Here is a 20,561-nt window from a genome sequence, read left to right as displayed (position 1 = left end):
GCAATCTGGATTATGTTCAGTCAGATTATTTTAAGCAGAGGAGGAGATCCTGCATGACCTTCTGAGGAAAACAGGTTCTCACCAGGTTCAAGATGGACTGAGAACCTGTCTGCTGCAGCACACTGGTAGCTCCATGGACCGATTACAAGTCTTCAGAAGCTGTTGGGTGTTTCTGAGAAGATAGAGCTTCAATATGAGGCCCACCAGACATTTGCAGAACTGGTTCATGAGCCATCCAGTTTGTGACCACCTCTAGTTCTCCTGACCCAGGAGACGCACTGAAATTTCAGTGCTCCACAGAAGCACAACCCAGGAGGGCTGCTCCATGCGAGCAAGCACACCCTGGCCAGCTGAAGATGCTTTAAGAGAAAAAAATACCAACACACGGAGAAAACTGTGATGGGTGCATGGTTGGAAGTTGTAGCGCAGCCTTCTGCATAGTGCAGACCACGGCCATTCCCCTGGTTCCCTGCACCAGGATCCTGTGTTTGTTTCCCTTTCTCCCTCTGCACCTGGGTTTGAGCTGGACAAGGAGGAGGGAAGCAAATCAGGAAGGAGGACAGAAAGATTCAGATCCTGGGATTCCATACCACAGTGATTTCCTGAAGACATTTGAATCTGATCCCAATTTCAAGAGGTCGGTGGAAACCATCTCGAAATCCAGCCAATTCCTGTTTCCTGCAGCTGAAGCCACCTTTTTGACGGGATCACTACCACCAGTGTGTGATCTGAATGCAGGGGCATTTCCAGCGAGGGATGCCGGAGCCACTTCTTCGCATGGTGCTGGCTGAGGTTGGCACCAGGAAGGGGGGGTTACTTGGATGGGAGAGGTTCAGGTGTCTCTGGTGAACATGTTTTCTTACCAGATGAGCAAGGCAGGAGATGATCCATGGCCTCACCTGAGGTGCCATGCTTTTGTAGTTTTGAAGCCCAGTAAATAGGGTGCTGCTGCTGCTACAAGGCCACAGCCTTGTGCTGAGCTAGCAAAAGGGGTCTCAGGACTCATCAGGCCTTGCCTGAACTAGTTTTAGCCTGCCTGGAGCGTTGCTTTAGCTTGTTTAGCTGTAAGAGCAATTATCTAATGACAAGATGATCATTACTTGGTTTGTTTTAGCTCTCCTACAATTGTGTGATGTAACACAGTCTTGTATATATTTTGTAACTAATGGCTAGTTATAATGAGAAGTTCTGTGCATAAATAACTATCTATACTTCCATAGCAAAATGCACGTAGAGGACTACAGGCATGGGATGACAGCAGGGGCCTGAAGGAAGAGGCACAGGATGACGCCAGAAGCCCCAGGGCCATAAGCATCTCAGAGGGTCCATGCATGGGTAAGGAGTGGCCCTGGTCCCCCTTGAGTGAGTTTGGGTGGGAGGGGGCGTAGAGGCTCTGGGTTAACTGGCCATGGAGGAGCAGAGGGATGTGGATGGGTGGTGGGCAGCAGTGTGCTCGGAGTGGGGTGAGTGTCCCATGCTGGTGAGCAGGTACGAGGGGCTGTATGCGCTGCTGTGGGGGCAGCGAGGGATCCGTGTGGGTGATGAGGTGCAGCTGGAGAGGGCTGGGGGCTGCTGTGGGTGCGGAGGTGACACTGGGGTGCAACGAGGGATGCCAGGGGTGCTGGTGTGGGTGTCACAGGGTGATGGGGTGTTGGTGGCGGGGTGGTGGAAGGCACTGGCAGCTGTGGTGATGGGCTCAGGGGCTTTTGGGCTCCCCCGTGCTACAGGGGTCTGCTATGGGCACATGCAAGTTCCTCCCGCTGCCGCCTCTTCATCCCACACACACCCGAGGGCACAGGGTGCCCCCGCTGAGCCCAGAAGGGCTGAGGAACAGATGTTTCCCCATGCCTCCTGGGAGGGGAAACTGTGCCTAAAACATGGTCTGTCTTGACCTGGGAGCTGGTGGAAAGATGCTGTTGACATCTCAGTGCCTCCTGTGGAGGAAGCATTGGATGGTGCACTGAGCCAGGCATCTCACATTTAAAAATCTTGCCAAAGGCATGCAAAATGTTATTTGACTCTTGGAACACTTTTTTGCTTTATATTTCCTGTATTTTTCAGGCAGGAAGGCCCAGGGAGAGTGGGACATCACTGGGATTCTCCAGTGATGGAGGCTTTTCCTTCATCGAATCCAGGCTTTGACAGGAAGGAAAACCTTAGGACCCTAAATCCCTTGGGACAGCCTGTGTGGGAAAAACACCCACACACTGAAGGCACTAACTCCTCGAGGTGTGGAGAGTACAGTTCATCAGCAGGCACTGAGCAAAAGAAGGCAGAGCATCCATGGCCTTGCTCTGACACAGAGGGTGCCAGGAAGAACGAGAGCTATCCGAGATGCAGGACACCACGGCACAGAGGCAGGGTTACAAAGCAGTAGGGAACAACCCTGAAGCTGTAAATGCGAGGGAATTGCAGCGACCGGTGGGGTGAGGCTCTGGCATCCCTGCCTGGGAGGGCAGGGAACTGAAACACCTCCCAAATGGGACCCAAGGGTGATGCCCGGCCAGCAAGCTGCTGGGGAGCTTCATGGTGGTGGCTGAACGTGGATGGGGCTTTGCAGGTGCTTCTCTGGCCAAGGCAACGGGAGGGGAGGGCAGGTCCTCTCCTGCCAGCGCAGCCCACGCTTTCGCAGGAGGCTGCTCCAGCAGGGCTGGAAAACTGATGGCCAGGGCAGAGCTGAGCCAGGCAGCGGAGAAGCTCTGCTGCAGGTATCACCTGGGGCCTGGAAGGAGACCTCAGGAGACCACCCAATCCCTCCCTCTGCCCCACAGCAGGACCTTGGTCTGGACTCAGCCTCCCCAAATGCTCTGGTCCAAGCCTCGGCACCTGACAAGCATCTCTCCTGCGCTTTAAGGCTGTGACTCCCTGTTCCACTCGCCCTGCTCTTTGCCTTTTACAACGGGAGACTGGCAGCACGTCCTCCCAGCTCCTCTTCTGCAGGCTGAACAAGGCGGGCAGGCTTTCCTCGAGGGCAGATGGGCCAGGTGAGTGCTCCTGTCCATCGGTATTCCTGAAACAACCCTAGACTGAGGCTTGTCTTCTCTTTCTCTGAGTAACCATATCTTGGCTCAGTCCAGGAAGTTTATCACAACACATTTGGTTACAGAGTTTAGTTTAGAGATTAAAAGATGTTCGTAGGAACTAGTTGTTTTTTCATCTACATCTTTTCAGATTCACTTCTGGATTTTTTCACCTTTTAAGCCCATCTGTGGACACACAGGCAGTCCCTCCCTGCAAACAGATGGGTGAATGTCCTGGAAACCCTTCTTTAATCAAAGGAAAGACATGATGAATCTGGAAACAGACACTAATGGGTACAGGGAAGAAGGAGCCAGGGTCTCCCCGGGAAGAGCTCTCCAGCCTGCCTCTGCCGCTTGCCGGCGGGCAGCAGGAGGTTCAGCTGCGAGGGGAGCTCTGCCCGCGCCCACCGTGCGTCCAGCAGCCCACCGTCTGTCCAGCAGCCCACCGTGCATCCAGCAGCCCGCCGCCGCCGGGAGTTCGGCTGCTGGAAAATGCAAAGGGGTTTGGGCAAGGTGCCAACCGCTGCCTTTGAAGGGGACACTGACCAGAGGAGCAGGGTTTGCAGGAGAACAAAGCGAAACCAAAGCCAACAGAAGAAAAAGCCTTCAGAAACAGGAGATTCCAGCTAGCTTGTTTAGAAATCCTCCAGGAGAAACTGTTGCTGTGAAAGAAATCCTTCTGCCCCAGGGCACAGAGCTGATACCAAATGGTCGCAGCTGGGACGGCTGTGGCTGCCCCAGCTGGCGAAATCAAAGAGCAAACTGCGAGCAGACGAGTGGCAAGACAAAGGGGTTTTTAATAATGAAGGTGTTGCTGGTAACATAGGTAAGGAAATGTGCTTGCTTATAAGTTTGAAGCTGACAGCATCCCTTTAAATAAGGAAATACATTTGCTGAGAGGAGAAAGTTATCTGGAAAGCCCTGTACAACAATGCAGTGTAGCAGCTAACACTACTCTGTTTCAAGTGCTATTAAAACTCTCCACGGACCGGCTTCAAAAAATCTCTCACTTAGAAAAAGAAATTCTTTAAAAAAAAATGCAACCTGTGATCATCTATCCTAGCAGTGCACTGTGACCATTTGTACAATAGAAAAGTGGTGCTTTAAATAGTGAGTTGAAAGCTACTGCCACGTGCTTTATACAGCATGCAACAACGCCACGAACTGGAGACACAGCAGGGGCTGCAGAGCCTCCTCCGACAGCTCCCGCATCCCGGGGAGCGCCCCGCGGGAGCCACGGCCGGGCTGCCCGCAAGCCCCTCGCGCCGGACCTCCTCCCCAGCAGCTGCATCTCCGATGTGCTGTGCTTCCAGTAACACAAATATTAAATACGTTCAGTCTGTAAATAGTTTAACAATCTTTGTCAGCAACAATATTTACTTTGGCAAAACCAGAATTGCAAAGAAGTAGACGTGTCCGTCAAACAGTCTGCAGCAAATTCTTTGGTGGAAGCCAAGAAGTGAAGCAAAGGCTCCTTCTCGCTAGAGCCTGAGGAAGTATATTGCACAGAGACTCATAGGAGAAATGCTGGTGACTTCAAATGGGAGGCATCACTGCAGGAGAGCATCCATCTCTGACGGCTTCAGGAGAACTAGCTCCTCCAGGCTCAGTGATTCACAGCTGTTCTCCGGACGGCCTTGCTCTGGGCTGAGTGAGCAGTGACGCTGGAGTAAACTTGGGAAGAAGGGGATGACTGCTGGGGATCAGGGAGGAATGGGAAGAAGGACGGAGGGATGGATGGCAGAGAAGTGGAGGCAACAAAAGCAGATGCTCGCACAAAACTGCAGCCACGCAAGGGCCTGCTGAGCCCTGCCCCACGTGCAGGTCACCGAACGCCTGTTCTGGTCCCCCCCGCTCCCAGGTCACGCAAGGCGGTAGAGATCCATCCTGACTTCTGGCCATGCAAAGGACAGCCCCTCCAAAGCCTGGCTGTATTTTCCATACGACTTGCTCCTACCTTGGACCAGAACACATTACACATCTCTTCATCTGTACCACACTAGCTGGGACACGGCAGCTCCACCGGGATGCCACATCCCTTCGATACCTGCCTCCAATGCCCAGAGCTCTCTGCTCCAAGCTCACAGGCTTGATTCAGTTCAGACTGCAGCCAGGATGGCTCCTGGGCTTTCAGCCCCTCAGGCACCATGAGGATATGACAAGGTGCCACCACGAACATGGTGGGCTCCATCTCTCATCCACCTGGAGCAGAGCTGTACAGGGAGTGGGCAACGCAGCTTCAGGGGCGGGAGGAAGGAAGCAAGGCGAGCCTGGCTGTACGGGGAAGTGTGCTTGTCGCCCTGGCTGGGCAGAGCCTCCCTGCTCCCACACCCCCTGGCCTGGGCATGGCCAAGATGAGCCCAGCAGGATTGCCTAAAGAGCTGGACCGGCAGAAAGGCAGTAGAGGAGGGGGCAGCAATGAGCTCTCCTCTCCTTGATTTCCCATTGCCACCCAGGTGAGGTCTCCTCACCACACAGTTCTGTCATGAGCTGCTCCAGTTCTCATGAGAGTGACTGCTAAAACTGGGGGGAAAAAAGATAAAAGAAACAAAACTGAAGTTCTTGTCAATCTAAAGAAGTGTTAAAGGCACTGGTGTCCTCTGTGGGGATGTGTCGATGGAGGAAAACCAAAGTACCAGAGCTGTTGTGCTGTCAGTTTGCAGTAACTGGAAATTCAAACAAGTTTATACGCTGGGAAAATGACTCCAGTTCCCCTGGATGTGGCACCTTAGCCCTGTGTGTTCTCTGGCCTGACAGAAGCACTGTGCTGGCTGCTGCAGGCTTACAGCATCCTGCCTCCACCACCCTCCCTTTCACCACTGCTGCAGGTGCAGGTCCATGCTGGTGTTTAGATTGAGATCGGTAACATCTAGGAAATCAATGTTGAAGATGCTGGGACCCGCAGGGGTGAGCGAGCCAAAGCCGGTGGCGGAGCTGGGGGGTGTGAGGTCCAGCCACTCCATCGTTTCCCACGGAGACTCAGTGAAACTCATTTGTAAACCAGAGCCATCAGCAGGGGAAGGGGAGAGCTGGGTTTCCATGGGTGAGAGGGGAGTCTGTAAAATCTCCTGGGAGGTGAGCAGTTCATCTGCGGCTTTGCCGGAGAACCCCTCCATCATCCCTTCAAAGTGGGACTCTTCTCCCCCCATCTTCAGCAGGGCGATTTCACTGACCCTCCCCAGGGGGCTGTGGGCGTTCAGCAGGACCTCAAGGTGAGCATCACTGCTGCCCGGACAGTGCTCGAAGGAGAGCTGGGCCGAGGAGACCTGCTCGAACGCGGTGGATGACTTTGGGAGAGAAGCGCTGGAGTTCCCTGTAGACACCGTTATCTGAGGTACTTTCTGGAGGCAGGACCGATCTTCCTTGGCATTGGCTGGCATTTCTGTCAACAAATGAGAGAGGTTTGAGGTGCTCTGGCAGTGCCCACCACTGCTGGGCACAGGGGCACCACCACAGCCCCCAGCTGAGCTCTTGGGCGTGACTACGGAGACGCCCCCACTCAATCCCCTTGGCATTGCCTGCCCACCCTCCCTGTGGGAAGCCTCGCACGTTCCTGCTTTCTGACCTCGACTCCCCTGGTTTTGGACACAGTCCCCTGGGCACAAGCACTGGCAGCTGTCCCCACGGGGCTGGGCATGGGTCGGGCATGGGAAAGGGTGCAGGCAGCACTTGGCACAGGGGAGGGCACTGGCAGTGCTCTATGTGGGAGATGGCACTGGCAGCACTGGGAATGCTGGGGGACACTGGGGGCTCTGCCTGGGGAGGGTGCTGGCAGTGCTGAGCCCAGGGCTGCTGCCCTGCCATCCCTTCTCTCTGTGCAGTCTGCACAGGCGATACCCAAGCCCTGCCCACCCCACCAGGTCTGCACATGGGGGAGCAGGCTCCGGGAGGGCCAATACGCTTTTGGATTCAATCTTAGTGGCTGCTGGCACAGGGAGGGCAAATGAAAGCTGTACTCAACTCAGGCAGCTCTGCTGGGGTGCACAGGGTGCGCAGAGTGCACTGAGCCCCATGGACTGACGCTGGCTTGGAGGGGAAGCCCTGGAGGGGAACAGGGAAGCAGTGCGTACCTCCGCTCTCAATCAGCACGTCCAGGAGCTCGTCCATCTGCTGACTTCGTGTCATCTGCTGCAGCAAACGACAAAGAGGAGAGTAGAGGGCGTTAGGAGGAGAGTCCCTCCAGCCACAAGCCAGGTAGGTGGCTCTGGACCCCACAAATGGCTTTCTCCCATGCAGGAGAGATACCACTCCAACATGGGGCTGGCAGCAGCTTTCAGGTGAGCACTGCAGGGCCCTGGGACAAGCATGGTGGATGTGGGGAGCATGGCACCAGGTTCCCCCCGCCCTGCCACCGACCCTCTGCTCAGAGGCCATCACAGACTGCCTCTTCCCAGGACCGTCAGGACGCAAAAACTTTTTGGACCCAGCACCTCGCACAGGCATGTGCCTCTTTGCACTCCCTGCAGGTCCCTGGGGGCAACACATCCTCCTCCTCCTCTCCCTGACCGGAGACTGGAAGGACTTTCTGCACACCTCCCTGCCAGCCAGCGTAAGCCCATTTTTATCACTGCCACCAGCATTGCTCCATTTTCCTAAAGGCACCATCATGACCGGCATTGAGGCTGCTGACAGTCTCTCACAAGAAGGGGTTCATGGGGGATGGAGAGTCCTCCTGGTGGGACCAGCGCTCCCTTGGCCTTCTAAGGGAAGCAGATGGCATGGAGACAGGCCCTTTGCTAATGGGCTAAAGAGGGAAGGTGACGTTTCCTGGTGACTTGGGAGTGGTCAAGAGTCTGTTTCTCGGAGAGCACTGAGCACCCTGAAGAAGAGTACACCGAAGTCCTGGAGTATTTGTGTGGGATGTCAGGAGCCCAGGGTGGACTGGCGCCTTTCATCAGCACAGAAGACACTATCCCATCCAGCGTGGTGTCTGACTGCTTTGTGGCAGTCATTCGGCAACTCAGTCTTCAGGAAAAGCCCATTCCTTATGGAAACAGGCCTGTCCTACCCAAAGACCCCATAACGGGTTTTAACTCCTGCAGGTGAGTTACATGAACTGCAAAAGAACACTCTGTGCAGCCCTAGCCCTATAGAAAATAAAAATCATGCAGTTACCTGCTTTACTGCATCCTCATAGGGTGGAGGCTGCTTTACCTCTGAGAGGGCTGGGCTTGACTTACAAAAACTTGGGGATGGAATAGAAAACTTTTGACCTGCCTGCGTAGCCATCTGCATGGGGGAAATACAGGGAAACGGAGTCAATGCACAGGGAGGCACGGCGGGAGGCCCAGCTCTCTTTCACCCCTGTTGAAGCCAGAGTGGTGCCAGGGAAACTAATGCTTTTATGGGTCAAATCAGCTCAAACAAAGTGCCTGGCCTCCGGGCAGGAGAGAGGGAGGTAAACTAGCTCTGTCAACCTAGCTCTGAGGCACAGGGCTGACCTTTGGTTGCCGCCAGAGCACAGGCATGATGCCGCAGAGCATACTAGTGCTTGGTCCAGCCGTGAATGTGCAGAGCAAGGGGGAGAGAGAAATGGGCTGCTGGTGGCTGGAACCCTCTCCATCACCACCTGTCTGCGGGCATCTCACAGACCCCAGGCCAGGGAAGACCACTCCAAAGAGTCACTGCCAGGTCAGCACCTAGGCTTTCCCTCTGGCTGTGCCAAACACCTGCATATCAGTGCCAGCTTTTTGCCAGTCCCCTCTTCCAGGATGGACCTCATCTGAAGGTCCAGTGCCTGCCAGTTGCTGTCCCCATCGCTTCTAGGCCCTTGTGTGTCCTTCCCCACCACCTGGCCATGGCTGCCTCGTCCCATGAGACCCAGCGCCAGGGGATGCAGCATGGCCACAGCAGGCAGGTCGGATCGAGAAATGAATGCAGGGCAGCGGTGAGGCCACTTGGCTTGGCCATGCACATCCGGGCCACCTTTCTGTGGAGGGCAGCTGGGAGGAACAGTAACCCTGGCTTGCGGGGGACGGCACTCCAATGCTGGGCACAGAGAGGGAGCTGTTGCTGAAGAGGGACCCTCGCCCCTGGGCGCCCCTTGCAGGCAGCAGAGGGATGCTCAGGATGGGTGGTGTCGCGGCCAGGATGAGCTGCAGGACACCCTGGGGCCATCCCCTGCGTATGCCCCTTGCACTCGGGCAGTGAGGAAGGAGATGGAGATGCCCCTGAGGTGTCGCTGCTCCCTGCTGATGCTCGCTGCCCGCTGCCCGGCCACCCAGAGCAGCCCCACTCCCTCTCTTGGAGTATTGCCTCACAGCACTGTGTCCCACTGCCTGTTGTCCCCACAGCTCTGCCCCATTGCCCAGCTCACCTCCACTGCTGAGGTCACCCACTGCATCCCCTGCTCGCTGCTCCACTGCTGGCTTATCCACAGCACTGCTCCCTATTGCCCAGCTCACCCAAAGCACTGCTCCCCGTTGCCCATTTCACCCCAGCAGCAAGCCCCACTGCCTACCTCACCCCCACAGCACTGCACTCCACTGCCCATCCCCCCGGCAGCATGCTGTCTCTGTGCCCCCTCACCCTAAATTGCTCCCTATTGCCCACCTCACTGGCAGTGCTGTGTGCCAGCTGCCCACGTCACCTATCTCACCGTCCTCTGAATGGCTTAGAGACCACGCTGCATCCTGCTTTTTGCCACCTCGCAACACTGCACCCCACTGCCCAGCTCCTGCTCAGTGTGCTAACTGCGGGAATGCAATTCGTGAGCTGTCCCGCTCGAGCGCTGGCTGTTTCGCAGTGGCTGTCGCTCTGCTGTGCAGCTGTGGTGCACTCAGGGTGCACTTGCTGTACATCTTCCCTAAATGCAGCGTGCATGCATTGCACCACTGTGTGTGTTTTACAGACTGTATGATAGGTGTTGCTGCTGCCTGGGAAACCCTGGCAGGGTGTTGGGATGAACTGGGGCTGCGATCAGCAGCACCTTGTGCTGCTTTTATGTGTTGGCAGCGTGCGCCCCTCTCCAAGCTTTCGTACCTGTCCAGAGGGCTGAGTGAGGAGTGGTGAGCACTGAAGGGACAACTCTCTGCTGTGCTGGTTGCCTGGTGGGGAGGCACAAGCTCTATCTGACTGCAGACCCCAATTGCAAGCCCTGCTCTACCTTCCCAAGAAAAGGCTTCCCATATGACCGGGGTAACTGTCCTCCTTCAACCCAGTGGTCAAAATCCCTCACACGCTGCTAGGAGCCGCAATGGCTCAGCAAGATGCTGAAAAGCCCTGCAACACTGCAGTGGGGCTCTCCCAGGGGGGTAGGAAGCTGTGCCAGGACTCTCCCAGGGGCTGAGGAATCTGTGCCGGTGCTTCCCTGCTGTGGTATAGAGCTTTGCCAGGGCTCCATGGGGCAGAGGGAGCTGTGCCAGGACTCCCCCAGGGCACAGCTGTGCCAGACCCTCCCCCTGAGAGGAGAGGCAGCTGAGTTAGGGCTCTTTTAGGGCAGAAGAAGCTGCGCCAATGCTCCCCCAAGGCAGAGGGAGCTGTGCCAGGACTCCTCCAGGGGCAGAGGAAGCTGTGCCAGGTCTCCACGGGGCAGAGGGAGCTGTGCCAGGGCTCTCACAGGACACAGGGAGCTTTGCCAGTGCTCACCCAGGGGCAGAGAGCTGCACTGGGGTCCCCTGGGGAAGAGGGGAGTTGTGCCAGGGCTTCCTCAGGGCAGGAGCTATGCTAGGGCTCCATGGGGCATGGGAGCTGTGCTGTGACCCCCCAGGGCAATTGGGTGCAGAGGCAGCAGGGATCCCCAGGAGATGCCCTGCAAAGGACCCTGCGGTGCCATCAGCTTCCAATCCGTTGTCCATCTGGGCTACTCTCTGCTTTTCCAGGCAGCCCCACCTGCTGCTATGGCCCCCTGCCTACCCACCCTGGGTGCCAGCAGTCCCGGTCTCATAGGAAAGGACTCAAACTGGGATGTTTGACTGACTGCCTGCAGACACCAGCGCATTCACCACTGCGGTGCCATCTGGGGTGCTCTCCACTTACCGATGCTGTGCGAAGGCAACTGTTGGTCTGCGGGGACCCGCTGCGCCCTTCTGCCTGTGAGCCAGGGGACACCGAGAGGAGATAGTGGCTGTTGGGGGACGGCGGCAGGCTGATGTGCTGGGGGCTCTTTGCAGCCCCGAGTGGAGAGTGCTGGGGGGAGCACTGCGGGCTCAGGAATGTCGAGGAGGTGATGGTGCTTTGGCCTGCAGGCTCCAAGCAGTGGCTATTTACAATGTGAGGCAGCTGCGGCACCCCACAGTTACTTAACTTATCCGAGCTGCTGGCTTGGCCTTTCAAGGTAGTTTGTTTGGATGCAAATGGACAGCTGGACACTGCGTTTTCTTGCTTGATGGGGACACCAAAGAAATGCTGAGCAGGCTGCTGCTTCTCCTCAAGGCCATTACTTCTCTTACGCTTCTGGAGCTGCATCCGTAGCTCTTCCACCTGCCTCTGCTCTTGCTGCAGCTTCCATGTCAGTTCATTGATGACCTTCTGCTTCTCCACCAGCATCTTGTCTTTCTCTGTGTCGATCCCTTCCAGCTCCAGCTGAATGCTCCCTCCATTCATGCTGCTCATGAGGCTTTCTTCGGCACTGCCATGAACCGGAGATGGCTGGAGACCGAACTGTGGAGAAGACATAGGCCCATCGTTGAATGTGTCTGGCAAAGAGCCGCTCACAGAGAGGTCGGAGGAGGCTGGAGAGATGGGTGGGGTGGAGCTGGTGCTGCCGAAGTGATAGAAGCCATTTGATAACATGCTGGTGGAGGACTGCGACTGGTAACTCGACAGGGTGCTTGTCGGAGTGACTGGGAAGGTGACAGTGGTGATCTCACTGAAGTTTGGCACTGTGTTGTTGCCACACTCCTGGAAGGGCCGCAGCCGTTCCATCAGTGCTGTTTTGGTACCTGACACAGGCAGGCCTCGAATTCGGAGCTGCTGTCTCAGTTCTGACACCTAGAAGGAAAGTCACCAACGATCAGTCGCAATGGCAGATGAGCCCTTTGAAAACTGAACATTTCTAACAAGGAGTCTCAGATCACAGGCTCTCAGCTTTCTGCTTTAAAGCTCTGAAACCCCAGGTGCTCGCTGTCTCACCTGCAGTCACCAGAGCCACCACGCACAGCCCTGACCACTGCACATCCTGCAGGACCTCGACCTTTCCTAACAGGAAAACCTTCCTTCTTCTTCCAGGAACTGTGACGGCACTCCGTGAACCAGCTGTGGTCCTTGGGCCACAGAGGTAACCCAAGATTCCCTTCCTAGCAGTAGGTTTCTACATGAGCAGAGGACTTTCACACAGACCAGGAACTAGCTAAAGGCATCCTTTCGCTCAGAGAATGCGACCACGTACCTTGGAGCCAGATACTCCATGTTCAGGAATCTGCACGCGGTTCAGGCATCCGAGCTGGGGTATCGCTATGGCCAAACGCATGTTATTTCTACCTCACCTTATTTCTTTCTCTAATAATGAGTATTGCTCCCAGGTCTCTGCTCCTAAAAGGACTTGGCCTTCCCCATGGCTGAGGCTCCATTAGCAAAGTACAAAAGAACCATAGATGGGAGTGATTCTCCCTACATGAGAGATTTAGGTACTGTTCAAAGCAGTGCTCGTAGCTGCAGACTCCAGGAGATACCTGCTTGTGCAGAGAGCTGAGCTGGCCTGGCTGCAATGACCACTGAGAAGCTGAGTCACTAAGTGGAGGCCATGCTGACCTCCTAGCTTCTGGCTGGTCTGCTAGCAGCACCCATGATGTCCACCATAAAACCATAGAAGGTATGGAGCCATGAGCTGCAGGAGCAGCAGCACAGATCATCCTTTAGTCCTCGACCTGATGGCCTGGCCTGCAGCCATCTCAAATTATACCTCAGGTTTGCTCACACATGCCCTGGAGCAATGCACCCACGCACCACCTGCAGAGCTGCAAACCCATGTTTTCAGTTACCGTTGCAATGACCGATTCCTGACCCAGTGTGATGTACTCCTGGGTTTGCTCACAGCATGGTGGTTCTGGTTTGCTGATCTGTGACATGCGGTCACTCCCAGCCAGCTCAGCCTGTGGCACTACGCTGCACGTTTCAGTGGCAGCAAAGCACATTCAGGCTATAAGATTCTGCTCCTGCGGTGACAAAGTTTGCACTCACTTTCAGATCATCCAGGTTAGACGGCAGAGGGCCTGGCTTGATAGAGGAAACACAAGTCTGGCCTGAAAAGGTGGTTTTCACAGGAGACAGAGGGCTGGTGTTGACAGAAGTTGATGAAGAATTTGAACTTTTGACCATTTGCTCATTTGATTGCCTGAAATAACAAAGGAGATTTGGGGTAACTTGTCTGCCCCTCCGGGGTCTCTGTGCCCAGTGTACCATCTCTCTGCTCCCTTGGGGCTGCTATCTCCCATATGAGACCTGAAGGACCACCAGCCCCAAGGAAAACCAGGTCGGGCTGTAAGGAGATTGCCAGTGACCCACCAGCAGGTCACAGGTGCCCCAGCCAGTGCACAAATCCAGAACAGCTCTGCAGCAGACTGTGCTATATACCCAAGCTTTTATGTTTCACTTGCATGCATCTCTCCCCCTTGCACTGACACAAATGGGTATGGGAGGGGAAAGTTTGGAGGGAGACAGGGCTAAACCCTGCTGCTGGCACATTGCCACTCACTTTAGCTGGCCTTGGTGCATCCCTGGATAGCTGAAGTGCTGCTGTTGCTGCTGCTGTTGCTGCTGCTGCTGCTGCTGCTGGCTGAGGATCTGGAGCTGCAGGAAGAGCTGCTGCTGCTGGAGGAGTCTGGCATATGCAGAGTCCATGGGCGGAGGGGACTTCTCTGCCTTCTGGTCTGGAGGGATGTACTGGTGATACTTCAGCTTCTTCACCTTGGGCTTGGTGTCCTTGGGCTTTTTGTGACGGTTCTTGCTGTCACTGGACGATTTGGACTGTTGGGCCAAGAAGGAAAGGAATTAGCTGGGAGAAGAGCTTCTGCCACCCCTGTGAGAACTCAAGAGGCCCGGGACAGAGAGGGGGCAGCTCCTGCTGGCACCCTGACACTCCAGCTCCAAGAGCTCCTGAGCCTGCATGTGGGGGACTCCCTCAGGGCCACATCTCATCTCAGTTGTGCTGGAGAGCACAGAAGAAGGAGAATGATCCTTCTTGCCTAGAAGGTATTTCAGTGTTGCCTTGTATCTCCTCCTGCTCCTAGCCCCAGGGAATGTTTCCAGTGCAGGACCTGAGCAATCACCTCTTGCGGGGTGCAATACTATACCTTATACCATTACAAAATGAGTCAAATTGCGTTTTTTGACAACAAGGTTTGTCTCCCTGCATTATTCCAGGCCTTGAAGTCCAAACCCCCAGACCTCCCACGTATATGGGGTGCAGCATGCAGGCACTTCAGGCTTGGATGCAGCCAGGTGCCCTGGGCTTGTTCCCTCTCCTGGGGAGCCTGGGGCCTTACCTTCACCACCGAGGGCACTGGGAGGGGTGGGCTCTCCTGTCCCGCCGCCTGCTTGGGGCTGTCGCACTGGCTGCCCTGCCCCGAGGCCGTGTCCGGTGCCTGGCCGTCAGCGCTGTGGGGGTGACCCTGCAAGGGAGAATGAGCCGCACGGTGGGAGAGGGATGTGGGGCCGGTGCAGGGGCTGGCCAGCTGGATGGCCTCTGCCTGCAAGGGGCACCTGGTACCCCATTCCCCCTGCCCCATGTTGTCCCCAGTCCATCCCAGTCCTCCCATGTCTATCCAAGCCCACTATCCCCACTTCTCCCAGGCTATCCCAGTCCCCTCCCAGCCCCTCTGTCTCCCCAGTCCACCCCAGTCTCCAAGCCCTCTCCATTCCACCTCAGCCCTGTATCCTCGTCCCCCCAGCACATCGTTGGCCCCTCACTGTCCCCCAGACTAGCCCAGTCTCCAAAGTCCACAGCTGGCCTGCCCCAGTCGCTCCCACCCCAGCCCCCTCCAGTTCACCCCAGCCCTCCCAGTTTCCCCACCGCTCACCCAGCTTAAGCTAGTCTCCCCAGTCCCTCCCAGTCTCCCCAGGCCTAGGCCAGTTTCTCCAGTCCCTCCCCGGTCCACCTCCCCAGTCCCCCCAGTCCCCCGCTCCCGCCCCTGCAGTACCCGCGCCCGTCAGGAGGGGGCGCGGCGGCCCCGCGCAGCCCCGAGTCCCGCCAGGCCGGGCCGTGGGGCCCCGCGGGCCCCGGGCGAGTCCCGGGCCGGGGCCTCCCGCCCCGCGCCCGGCGCTCCCCGGGCCCGGCGCCGCGGGCCCTACCTGGGGCGCCCCGGCAGCGGCGGCGGGGGGTGGCTCCGGGGCCTTGGTGCCGGCCGCCGACTCGGTGGAGCCCGGGGAGTCCTCGCTCCTGGCCTGCTCTGGAGACAGCCCATCGTTGCTGCTGTCCTCCTCGAAGGCGAAGGCGTCGGCCGACTTGGGGAAGCTGACCTGGGTGCCTGCCGGGGAGAAGGGGCGGTGGTCAGGGCCCTGCCCTGCTGGAAGGGGGACGAGCGCGGCGGCGGGAGGGACGGGGCGAGCCGTGTGCGATGCCTCCGTGCCTGCGCCCTCCTCCTCCAGACCTGGCCGCGGGCGAAGGACACCGTAGCGCCCAGGGGGCTCAGCTCCTCCCGGCCCCAGCCGTGCGCAGGGGCAGCGCCTGGCTCTGCCCCCGCGGCCGGCGGGAGGGGAAGTGGCATCGGCCCCTGGCCTGTGCCGTGGACCTGCTACTCGGGAGAGGGGGAGAGGAGGCCTCTGAGGAGCCTGGCCCGCCAGGGGCAGGAGGCTGTTCACAGGCTCTGCCGTCCTGCCCCACCGTTGGGCTGAGATGGGGAGAGGGTCGTTAGAGTCGCCCTCCCCATCAGCTGAGCATCGCGACCCCGAGCCCACACCACACGTGGGACCCTGTCCTCAGCAGAAGAACTGAGGTTGAAATCCACCCAGAGGGTGACCCGTCTGTTCATGGCACAAGAGCCAGCAGGCGTGGACCCAGCTGCAGCTGAACAGAGGCTTCCAGATCCTGTCCCTGTCCATGAGCTTCACCACACGACATGCTTCAAACCACTACCATTGCCTCCTGCCTGCCCCAGACATTGCTTCTGCCCCTGCAAAGCTCGTGAGACGCTATCTCCTAGTCAGATGGGCAAGAGCTCTTGACCCCCAGCTTTTGCTGATAAATAAAGTGCTGAAAAAGAAAAGGTCTCATGTGAGCCTGGGGAGGGCTGCAGGTGGGGGTAGAGGAAGGAACAGCGCAGCCACGCTCGTAATCTCCTCGTGCTCGCGTCTGGCATTTGTCAAGTAGCTTGGCATGCTGATAGCGAGGTGACAAATGGGGAAATAGGAAGGGCCCGGGGACAAGCTTCCACCTGTCCCTGCTGCCGATCTAGCAATGTGTGCCGTCTCACTGACACACACCCTCCTGCTCTGACCCCTGCCCCTATCTGAGAGATAAGGGTTATCTCTGCTTGCTCTGGCTCGTGGTTCCAGGGTGGGCGAGGAAGCAGGGAGCCCTGGCTCCTTGCCCTGAGCTGCTGCCCAGCTGCCATAAGGGTTGGGGCCATGAGAGCAACTGCATCCTGTGGAGAGCCTCTCCTCCCCACTCTCCGGGGCCAGGACTCCTCCAGTGTCCCTGGAAACAGGGCCTGTCCTCTCTCCATCAGAGGCAGCACCCAAATTGGGTCTTCCCTGAGGAACTGCAACACTGCATGGTCCACCACCTGCGCTGGGTGGGAGGCTGCCCCATGCCTGCACACAAGTGTGGGCATCCTCTCTTGGAAAAACTGACACCAAGCAAGGGGGACTTGTGGATCTGCAAGACTCCTACAGGGCTAGCATTTAAGAAGCACGCGTTGAGAACTGGAGGCTAAGCCAGGAGCCCAAGGGACCTTCAGGACACAGCGGCAGCCCAGAGCATGACAGGAATGTGCTGCATCCTGCTGCTTGATACCGGGGGCCTGTGCCGGGTGGGGAATGCTGCCCTTATCTGTCCCGCTCTCGCCCAGCCCGGGGCTGACCGTATTGTTTCACGATCCCATGTCTCTGCTGTAATCTCAGGCAGAATGGTGTTTGCTCGGGCCTGTTTCTAATGCACTGGGTATTGTCCTCTCAAGCGCATTGGACAAAGTGATGACAAGGACCTGGTAAAAAAAGGTTCTTATATCACTGCTCAGCTATGTAGGGCACTGGCGGCCTCCTGTCACTGGGACGTTAGGGCTTTCGGTTGGGGTCTGGCACTTTCTGCTCACCCTGCCGGAGGTGATTAGAGGAACACGTCAGCTGAACTTTCCACTGTATAAACAGTTGAGATTCCAAAGTTAAAGTAAAATGATTTTAAACCCTGTCATCTTTCTGGTATTGCAAAAACAAAAGGCTTAACGTTCAGAAGTGCCAGTGCTCATCTCTGCTCTGTGTTCAGCCCTTCTCCCCAAACGGTGAGCACCACAAGGCGCCTCTGACTCCAAAAATCAGCTTGAGGATCCTTCAGCCTGGAGCTTTCTTCTGCAGAAAGTTGAGGGCTGGGATTGTGTTCCTGGTGCAAGTGCACCACCTCCTTCTCATGGCACCCAACAGTCCTAAGTAACCTCATGTTTGACCCTAATGTGCTGCGTGTTTCACCCTAGATGGGATAAAACTGGCTTACAGGACATGTTTTTTTCCCCAGCAATGTGATAGAAGGGCATTGCGAAAGGGAGAAATTTAAAATTGAGCAGATCGTTTTCAGCCAGACTTTTTGTTTTTAACAATTTTGTCCTGTAAATCTCTGTTTACCACAAGCTCCTGACAAAGCAGCTGGAGAAAAACTATTCAAACACCAAGCACACTTGCCCAGCCTCCAAGCCTCAGCTCCAGTGGATAAAGTTGTGCTCAAACTGACTTGAATGTTTATAAAGAGGGGATTTTTTAAAACTTTTTTTTCCACTCTTCTGTCCTTCGATAAGCGGCTGGGAAGATTTTACTTGAACTCTCCTTAAAAATTCCTCTTCAGACAGAGTCCTGGAACATTTCACCTTCAAAGGCAAGAGCTGTGAAATGCTGGAAATGGAGCAGCTCAAGAACCAAGCCTGGAGAAGCCGCTGTATGAACGCTGCGTGCACTTCACAGTGGGAAAACCAAGAGCAGGAACAATTGCAGGGCAGATATCTGATACAGACACAGATACAGATACAGAGCGGTATCTGAGCCTCGACTATTTCATGTTATTTATGCTGGTTTCTGAGATGAAACAAAAGTCAAAGCGCCTCCTGTTTCAATTCTCATTTTTGGCATCACTCCTGTTATTCAAAGACCCATCCTGTCCCAGAGCCCTGCCACTGCCCCCAGCTTGCTCTGAGCCCCAGAACAGGCACTTAACATGGGATTATGCCAATGGAAATAAGCCCATGAATTGAGGAACCAGGAGCAACAGGAGTTCCCAGGGGGCAGAGCATCTCTCAGTGCCTCACTTGAGACCCAAGGGCCAATTTGAACATGTGGAGATGGCCCCAGGCTTTAAAAATAGGGGCTGCTGTCCTGGCACTGCAGGACCCTGCTGGCTTTCCTGCGTCTTTCTCTTCTTTTGGACCTCCCTCTCCTGGCACTGGGGCCTGAGTCAAAAGCTGAGTCACCTTTTTGCTTTGTGTCAGCTCCCGCACCAGCCTCCCTGCAGCAGCATGGGGGAAATAATTGTGAAGGATTCTGCTTTCCTCCTCCAGCTGGCGGGTAGGTGATGGTGGAAAACCAAGCTTAGGCATAAGTCAAGTACTGGGTACTGGTAGGTAGGAGCATACCCTGCTTTGGGGTGCAGGCTGCTCCTCATATTCCCCAGCAGTCTAGCACCCCAGGGATGCTTCCCCACCCCAGCGATGCAGCATCCTACTCTGTTGGGCTTTGCATACCACTAGCATCAGTGGAGAAAGAAGAGAACTGCAGCCTCGCTGAACTGGGGCCACTCCACCCCCACCTACTGAGATGTAAAAGCTTGGCAGGGCACAAGTGGGAGAATCCAGGCTGGCCTCACAACCACACGTGTGCACCCAGGTCCTCTCCCATGCGAGGGAGGAAGGAATGCCCTGTCTCCAGCAGTATCATTTATGAGCTCAAAGCCCTGGGGGAAGGAAAGGGTTTAAGAAGGGAGGTTCTTTCTGAGGAGACATGGCTGAGCAATTGTGCATGGTTCCATGGTCATTGCTCTAAGAAGATGAGAGCTTTCTTTTCATAGGTCTGGATAAGATAATGCAGGCTGTGCTGGACTGGGCTGCTTACTGTGAAAATAATAAAAATTAAGCAATAAATGCAGCTCTTAAGTCCAGGCCGGTTACTTCCTGCAGTCGCTGCGGTACGTCCTCGTAACCTCGCCAGCCCCTGCCCTGTGCCATGCACACAACACAACACGCACGTTCACTTCCACTACCTTTTATGGCCTCTTTCACAGCTGAGTCGACAGGAATAATATTCTTCTCCACCAGCTCCAAAGGACCCGGCCTGAGAGCAATCTTTTCATTGAGATCATCTGCCAGTCGGGCTCTTTTCAGCTTCATTTGAGTAGACTGAATGGACCCCTCTGCAGCTGAGTCTAAAAGGCCAAATGGAAGGTGTCAGTTCAGGACCTGGGGCATCTGTAAGCACAGTGCTCAGCGAGGATGTGCTTCCCCTTCAGCACAGCCTTTCTGGGCTGCGGCCAAAACCTAAGCATGGCTCAGTGCACAGCAGGAGGTGCTCTGAGGCTGGGAGGCAGGATGCTGGACTGGGTGGGGCTGGTGGGGTTTGGGACATGGGTCCTCCTCTGAGCCTTAGGTCCAGCTTTTCCATTCCCAAGCAAGAGCCGCTGTCTACTAGCCTAGGCTTGCAAACCCAGCCTGCAGCTGGAGTGTCCTCCCCAAGGCCCAGGAATGTTCTGCAATGGAAACTGCATTAACAAGCTGTGAGTAACATGAGGGCCAAAGTGGACTCCAGCTCCTGCCTGCCAGGAGCCCATTGGCCCTTGTGGGCTAATGCAGATGGATCCCTACTTCTGGGGAACAGCTGGAGAAAAGAACCATTAACAATGTTTGACAACTGGAGTAAATGGTTTACACTGGAAGATCAAAAGCTGAGTCTTCAGGAATGGACATTTGGAGGTGGCATGATTGCAGTGCTCCCGGCCTTCAGGGGAAAAACAAGCCAGAGAAGAGCGCAACAAAGGCAGCTAGATCTGGAAGCTACAGCCCTACCAAACACAGCTGAGAAGTCCCCAGTTATTGAGTGGTGACAGAAGAGTAGCCAATTAAACAGAAAGATTTCCTAAATAAAGGTGACCTGGCTCCTCTGGTGGCACAGGCGTGAGTAGTGAGGGAGCGGGATTCTAAACTAGGCCATGTCTATACCCTCAGGGATCTAAAGTAAGAAGGGCTGCATCTAGGTTCTGCTATCTTCAAAGACTGGACAGTCTTCTAGAAGAGATACTGTAGGCAATGCAAGCTACAGGGCTTGATACCAGGGAAAAATTCTCTGTGGGAGGTCAGGAGAGCTGATCTTGGGTCACTTCTGGCCTGAGACTATACAGGGCAGTGAACACACACGAGCTCCTTGAGGTGAACAGTAACAGAAGGTGTGCCTGTAAGGCATTTAGATGATGCAAAG

General features: G+C 55.9%; 1 protein-coding gene across 3 annotated transcripts in view; it reads right to left on the bottom strand.

Annotated features, from left to right (window-relative positions):
• Positions 1 to 3,865: 3,865 nt before the first annotated feature.
• MYOCD (myocardin) overlaps positions 3,866 to 20,561 on the bottom strand; it is a 40,661-nt gene continuing 23,965 nt past the window's right edge. For 2 of the 3 annotated variants that reach the window (XM_082326631.1, XM_082326633.1), the window contains 8 exons: positions 19,354 to 19,515; positions 15,249 to 15,424; positions 14,444 to 14,569; positions 13,654 to 13,925; positions 13,140 to 13,293; positions 10,998 to 11,951; positions 7,091 to 7,148; positions 3,866 to 6,402 (listed from right to left, as the gene is read on the bottom strand). In XM_082326631.1, the coding sequence (XP_082182757.1) occupies positions 5,834 to 6,402; positions 7,091 to 7,148; positions 10,998 to 11,951; positions 13,140 to 13,293; positions 13,654 to 13,925; positions 14,444 to 14,569; positions 15,249 to 15,424; positions 19,354 to 19,515 (2,471 nt within the window). In that variant the 3' untranslated portion in view covers positions 3,866 to 5,833. The remainder of the gene's footprint in view (positions 6,403 to 7,090; positions 7,149 to 10,997; positions 11,952 to 13,139; positions 13,294 to 13,653; positions 13,926 to 14,443; positions 14,570 to 15,248; positions 15,425 to 19,353; positions 19,516 to 20,561) is intronic. The other variant, XM_082326632.1, reaches the window with a different exon arrangement.

Source organism: Platalea leucorodia, assembly GCF_965183815.1.
Source record: "Platalea leucorodia genome assembly, chromosome: 14".
Classification (NCBI taxonomy): Eukaryota; Metazoa; Chordata; class Aves; order Pelecaniformes; family Threskiornithidae; genus Platalea; species Platalea leucorodia.
This window is presented reverse-complemented; position numbering and strand designations above follow the sequence as displayed.